Source organism: Trypanosoma equiperdum, assembly GCF_001457755.1.
Source record: "Trypanosoma equiperdum strain OVI genome assembly, contig: ctg_1901, whole genome shotgun sequence".
Lineage (NCBI taxonomy): Eukaryota > Euglenozoa > Kinetoplastea > Trypanosomatida > Trypanosomatidae > Trypanosoma > Trypanosoma equiperdum.
In genome coordinates, this window is record NW_027123951.1 from 35,730 (window position 1) to 42,321 (window position 6,592).

At 48.2% G+C, this 6,592-nt stretch overlaps 4 protein-coding genes across 4 annotated transcripts; all 4 read right to left on the bottom strand.

Annotated features, from left to right (window-relative positions):
- Positions 1-361: 361 nt before the first annotated feature.
- On the bottom strand, positions 362-1,300 carry TEOVI_000834300 (glutathione-S-transferase/glutaredoxin, putative; the record flags this gene model as incomplete). Its single annotated transcript, XM_067223586.1, has 1 exon — positions 362-1,300. The coding sequence occupies one exon, from the start codon at positions 1,298-1,300 to the stop codon at positions 362-364; it is 939 nt and encodes a 312-aa protein (XP_067079687.1).
- Positions 1,301-1,715: 415 nt separating this feature from the next.
- On the bottom strand, positions 1,716-3,164 carry TEOVI_000834400 (uncharacterized protein; the record flags this gene model as incomplete). The annotated part of the gene is made up of 1 exon (XM_067223587.1): positions 1,716-3,164. The coding sequence occupies one exon, from the start codon at positions 3,162-3,164 to the stop codon at positions 1,716-1,718; it is 1,449 nt and encodes a 482-aa protein (XP_067079688.1).
- A 527-nt stretch (positions 3,165-3,691) lies between these two features.
- On the bottom strand, positions 3,692-4,096 carry TEOVI_000834500 (mitochondrial pyruvate carrier protein 2, putative; the record flags this gene model as incomplete). The annotated part of the gene is made up of 1 exon (XM_067223588.1): positions 3,692-4,096. One exon carries the CDS (start codon positions 4,094-4,096, stop codon positions 3,692-3,694), a length of 405 nt encoding a protein of 134 aa, XP_067079689.1.
- A 350-nt stretch (positions 4,097-4,446) lies between these two features.
- On the bottom strand, positions 4,447-6,522 carry TEOVI_000834600 (Vacuolar protein 14 C-terminal Fig4p binding, putative; the record flags this gene model as incomplete). Its single annotated transcript, XM_067223589.1, has 1 exon — positions 4,447-6,522. The coding sequence occupies one exon, from the start codon at positions 6,520-6,522 to the stop codon at positions 4,447-4,449; it is 2,076 nt and encodes a 691-aa protein (XP_067079690.1).
- Between the last annotated feature and the right edge of the window lie 70 nt (positions 6,523-6,592).

A 6,592-nucleotide genomic window follows, 5' to 3' on the forward strand; every position in this document is an offset into this window, starting at 1 on the left:
ACGGCACATACCCTCAATTCCTCCCCCATTTCCTTCTTCTTTCTCCGCTGACAATTCCGAGAGTACCATCATTAGTCATATTTGTTTTCTTTATTTTCTTCTCGTTTTTGTTGCTATTTTGAGGACGTTGCGGAAAAATGAAGACCCTAACGGTTAAAAGGGAAGAAAAACGATACGATTAACATACACACTTGCACACATGTACATATGTACACATAAAAAAAAAACTAAATGGCTAAATAAATTAAACAGTCTAAAAAAAAAAACACTGATGCAACAAGACGTTGCGGTGGTGCTTATGCACCGGAGAGAGAAGGATGGGGAAAAGAGAAGACACGGATCGTAGTTAAGGATCAATCTGTCACTTTGGGATGTATTTCTCATTACCCACCGCCTCATCCATCCGCTCCAACCACGGCTTGATTGTTGTTGCTTCGATAATTTCATTGTATAGTCGATGCCCTCTGACGGACTGCAGCACACCGTGGGTGTCCAAATCCGCGAGATCCGGCTTGGAACCGCCATGAAACTTCTTTTTCCCGTCGAGTAAACCCTCCTTAACAAACCTGTCAATTTCATTATGGAGTTTCACCTTTGGATCGTCCGTGGGGAGCAAGTCCCCGCTTTTTAGGAGTCGTGGTTTCGTGACGTACTGCGCCACGAGGTACATGACCGGTGCACCCACAAGTTTTAGAAAGATCTTGTTCTTATACGGGATAGTTTCGATGTTGTCAATGTACGAGTATGACCCCCATGAGTTTAGGAGGGATGAATTGAATTCCAATGTTAAGAGCCGAACCATAGGCCCACGAGCCCACTCACGCCATTTCTTAACTTCAGGGTCCTCCAACTGCTTTCCCATTCCTACGTGTTTCGCAACGGTACTGACTATTACCTCCGAATCCACGAGGAAAGGACCGTCATCACCCCTTACACAGAACTTCAGCTGTGGCACCTTCTTGTACGCACTCATGGATATCTCCTTTTTAAACATTGGCTCCACCTCCACACACTCGTATCGGATTTTGTTGTAATCGAGAAAACTCTTCGTGGTGGCACAAAAAGGGCACGTTGAGTAGCGGTAGAGAAGAATGGGTGGGCACTTCTTTGGGTCGGTGATATGCGACAGTGCAAACTGCAGCTCCGTCTGGTCCTGCGCAGCGTTGAAATCTTCAGCGGTGCAACTCCTGTTTTCCTCCAACCGCCGCTGATATGTCACATAGCCGCCAGCAAAACCCAAACCCGCCAAAGCGCCTGTGGCACACAGAAGCTTCCGTGACATGGACCCCTTTGTGAACATAACTGTTGTGTCTCTCCCTACCCCTTTATTTGTATTTTTTGTCTAATCTTTTGGTCCTTCGCCCTTCCTGCTTGAAATGATTGGCCGAATTCTCTGATTCTCCGGAGCTACAAGGGAGCGTAACGGTTGTGAAAGATAACAGGAGGATGTGCATCACGAAAATAGGAATTAATCCAGAGTAAGAAGAAAAGAAGAAAATGGGGGAATGATAAACCCAACGAACCGGGCAAACGAGGTGACAGCAAAGCCATAGATGGCGCTATACGAGAGAAAAGGAGTTATAACGATATAAACGTTGTGACCAACGTCGAAAAAGCGTGTGACGTTCATCACCAGATGAACCAACGAGGTTGCGTAACGTGCTTCTGTATGCATTGATTTGGCCGTATGTACGTTTATGTGGAGATTATGCTCGTCAGGAGCCATAACGCATGGACGGCATCCCGTCTCCCCACGACTTGGTGTGCCGTGGCCAATCCTCATCATCCGTGTTGTTCAATCCCTTTGCATTAATTCTTGGTTCCTTCCGTAGCTCATTTTCAAGTCCTATCTCCCCAAGTGATGCGTACGGACGCATCCGGCGCTTTGAGCGAGTCTCCATCTTGCGGTAACGCCGTCCGTATTCATCCTGGTCGCCGTGGACGATGGCATTTACTCTGTTCGCATAAACCTTTCGGGAAAGCCTCTTGAAGGGTTTATCGGGGACCTCCAAGGATTGTAGCATCTCGGCAATGCTGCCATCCCCGCTTCTGCCACTTAGCTTCTTGTGCGCACGCTTCTCCTCCGCGCTCATAAGAAAAGTACGTTCTGCCTCTTCCTTGCTTCGCCTCACACGGGCTCGCGCTAGTTCCTCGGGATCCAACGGCCACTGTCCCTTGGTATCCAGCCCATTTTCCACATGTTGCGCAATGAACGCGATTCGCTGACTATAGTCTACGACGCGAGAGGGCCATAGTTCGAATGCGTCCGGTTTCCTCAGGGCCAACCGCCTAAGTATTGATGCACGCTTTTGGCGCTTCCGCTGAAGCCAATGAAAGCGTCGTTTGCCTTGCCGCGCATCACGCAACTCAGCTAACGTAAGTGTTTCTTCCTTTGCTGCCTTGTACTCCTTTGCCTTTTTCAATCGCTCCCACTCACGCCTTCGTCTATCCAATGGCATGCGCCCTAGGGTAACGCGAAGGGCCTCATCCTTCTCCGTCAAGCCGAGTGAGCCAAACTTTACTCGGTCTCGTATGCTATAAGGGAGTGCATTCACCCACTCAGGAAAATACGTATCGTCATCAAGCATGTAAGCATCAAGGCGTAGGGAAGGATACACGCCGTACTCTTCCACCAACCGTGTTTGATGGCGTTCAATAGTTTCTGCTTCATTATCCGCGTGGCGCAGTTCCTTGAACAACCGGTGGAACTCCCTCGCACCGACGGGCTGTCCAAATTTATCCATCATGTGGTTTCGACGGTCAACCTCATTTTCCATCAATTCCCGCAACGCGGTAGAGCACTTTTCACCGGGTGTGGGCGAGATGAGCGCCTGTTCATCAATTACTCTTGCGATTTCGTTGGCGTTACCTCCCAGGGGCTTGTCGCATCCAATATGAAGTTCTCTCTCAGTTACGTAGCCACTCTGTATCTTATCCAACTCTTTTCGCTGCTTCTCTTCACGAAGAAGAATATCTTGTTTTTTTGCCACCTTGCTGATGGCTGCTATGCTCTTCTTGTTTCGGTATGCATGTGGCTCCGTGAAGGGATCGCCGCGTTCCCGGTCTGTGAGGAGCCCTTTGTTGAAATTGACACCACCAGACGTTGAGCGACGCCCGAACGGCAGCCGCTTGAAGGACACGTAACGGAGGGACGAATGCCACATGTACGTTTCCTTTTCTTCCCATACGTGATTAGAGTTATTTTATTAATGTTGTGTGAATATCGACCACCCCGCCGTAGGCGATAAGAATAATGAGAAGTGAAATGGAGATAAGGAAAGGAGTACAGCGTGCTCTGCTGAAGCGAATTAGAAAAAAAAATGTTGTCAGTAAGACTTGAGGCGTTACACCGTGGCTTGACGCACCGTTCATCCTTTTTTTGTTACGTTCACTTGACTTACGTCGTACGGTAGTGGACCCACTTCAAAACGAAAACTGCATGGATATATCAAACATTCGTTTTTCATAATCGCGCGAATATACGCGTGCGTTAACTTCGTTTCCCTTCGACTTCCCTTCGATTCATTAAATCTAATTTATATACTCCCCGAGACGGTAGGAGCCGTTCACCGCCTTCCTTTCTTTTCCTCGATACCCCAAAATACTCGTACGCACTTCTCTCCCTGTTTTACGGGCATTACAAATGACCGCATCTCACACTCACACTGATACTCATATATGCCATTCCTTACTAATGCAGAGCTTTCGACCTCTTGTATGACATGGCGCGATAAATGTTGTAGCCGTGTACAGCCGCCAAACACACATTGACAGCAGCAAGAGACCGACTGCCAGAGTTTTGCGGCTGAATGAGAAGTGCGTACACAAACCACAACAAACCAGTCGTGCAGAGAGCCGCGCTGGAGTTGACGTCAATCTTTTCAACCGGTGGGTTCCCAACAAATATACCGTAGAGCGGAACGATGCTCAGCATCCACTTGAACGAGGGCGCTAGATTATAGACAGAATTCAGGTAAGCAACCACACCATACTTTTCGTACGATTTGAGGCACTGAAACACCCTTCCATTTCCAACATATTTGTGCAGCGGCTTTGGGAACAACTTGGGGATGGCTTGTTTTGTGGTTGCAGACATGTTTTCTCGTTTGACTCTGCTATTATTTTTCTTCCCCTCTTTCTCCTCCCCCCTTTACACCCCAAAGGACGAGAACCGTAGAGGTGAGTGGATTGTTTAAGAGCGGTGAGCGGAAAAAAACAAACACAAGAAATGTCTTCTCCCAAATCATGAAGAAAAAAAAAAGGTGAAAGTAAAACAATGAAGGGAAGTCGCTTTCCCATTTTCAGGGAAACGATGTTAATAAGTGAAAGCATTTCCAAGTGGCCTCACACTCCGCAAACACACAGGCACAAATATATATATATATATATATATATATATATGCGCATACATATATATATATATCTATATTTGTATGTATCTGTACTTTACAAAATGTCGGCATCCCCCATCTGCTGCAGAAAGAATCTCCGCTCGAACTCTGCAGTGCATCTCTGTGCCTCTTTGCTCTGATTCAAAAGTTGCTCCCAAATGGCGTTGTTGCTGCCCTGTACAGCGTTTGCTGAATCCTCTCTCTCGAGTCGCGCTAAGGATGGAATTGTTTTGATACGCCGGTATAGAATCATGTATTGCGGAGAGCACTGAGGTAATATCAGCTGCATTGCAAAAAGTGTTCTAACAAGCGGAAGACATTTGGATGGCTCCATCAACGCTATTCGCACGTATGAAAGGGCGGGGGTTTCGATAAGCCGGACCAGGCGCTCCAGTTGCACGAGTGTGTTAGCCGACATCTCACAGGATCCCATGAAACGGACGAGTTGATAAGCGTGCTCGTAGGCACGGGATAAGAAGCAAAGCGAAAGCGCCGACACGGTGTTATAGCAAAAACAGTTATATAAGCCTAGAAACGCCTCGCGAGCGCGCGCGTCATCGACGCCCCGGTGGAGGACTTCGCGAAGCGGGAGGAGCTCCCTTGAGGTTAAGAGCATAGTGTTGAGCGTGATTACGAACTTCTCCACGAAACGCTTATCTTTGTGCGAGGAAACAACGTCAGCAAGCTTGAGACAGAGCTTTTCACATTGACCCAAGTCCTCCTCTTGATACCGGAGTTGCAATTGCTTTATGATTGTTGGCACTTTTGGAAGTAGCACATCCGCCTTCGTATGGATCAAGTCCACAAGACGAGCTATGAAGTGGTCAAAATGTACCTCACCTGATATCAGACACAATACTTCAATACACTTGTGCACAACGTGGAGGGAGCGGTCGCACAGCAGCGCTACGGTTGTATCAAAACTCGCATCGAAGCAACATTCCAGGACGTCTGGAGCCGCGTGCAAGACAAGCACTATCCACTCCAATGCGGCGACGCGCACCTCCTCGACACTACGATCCGCGAGCTGTTCCAGTACACCCTTCAGGACGGCTTCGTACGGAATAGCTTTTGTGTCGTCACGTGGTGCCGCAATGAACTGAGTAATCTTCTGGTTAACCTTCTGAGCCGCAAGGCGTGTCTCAAGATCCTTAGACCCTAATTGTGATAGACACGCTTTTACAACGCCATCAGTGAGATCCAGAAGCTCCAATGCCCCGACGGTGTGCAGCTCTGATATCCACTCCAGCGCACTTTTCTTTGCCAGAGCCGCATTTGCATCCTGCACACATTCACATGCTATGGAAACGAGTTTCGCCACCCGTACGTCCACGTGTCGAGTGAACGCATCTTTTGTCTTACCAAGACATTTTTGGAGCAACGACAAAGCTTCTGAACCGTTACATGTTCCCGAGAGAAGCAACAGGGGTTTTAGCAGCTGCCATAACTGAATAATAAAGTCATCGCCGGGGAGATTAAGAACGTGGTAAATCCACTCGAGGCACCATTCGACCACAGCTGAGTGAGTGCTGCCTTCATCGCCTGTCGCGCAACAGAAGGGTACCAGGGTTTCGTTGATGAAGGTCACAAAAAGCTCCGTCTTGAATGAAAAGTTATCATTCCCCGTAACGAGCTCACGAATGGCGGACGATACCTCCCTTGCGAGCAATACCACACGTTTATCCCCCTCGCTTATCCCGCAAGCCACTCCACGAAACGTGCGAAGGAAGCAGAAGTTGAGAAGCTGTTGCTGCAGGTTGCGCACAAGTGCATGAGCAGCCTCAAAAGCTGCCATCCTCACGGACACATCCACATCTGCAACGCTGTCGAATACAATTGTTGCAAGGTCCTCAACCAGCCTCTGTTCATGATTTCTAGGAGGCAGTGACGCTATAATCGCCCTAATCGCAATCATGCCACCCCTACGGTACGTCGGGGAAGTGGTCCGAAGTAAACTTCTTTCAATTTCATGCAATTCCTTCGTGGTTATTTCATATGCCTCTGTGATAGAGCTACTTCGGAATACCGTTGACACCTTTTGTGAGACTTCCTTTGCACCCTTCTGCCGCAGCTCTACCTTCGCGTCTACCAAAAGCTTGAACGACCGCGCGGGGACGAAGGACTCCCCCATCGTGTGCTTCTAAAAGTGCCTTCGCCAAGTCCCCGTTTAAACAAAAAAGAAATATATATATATATATATA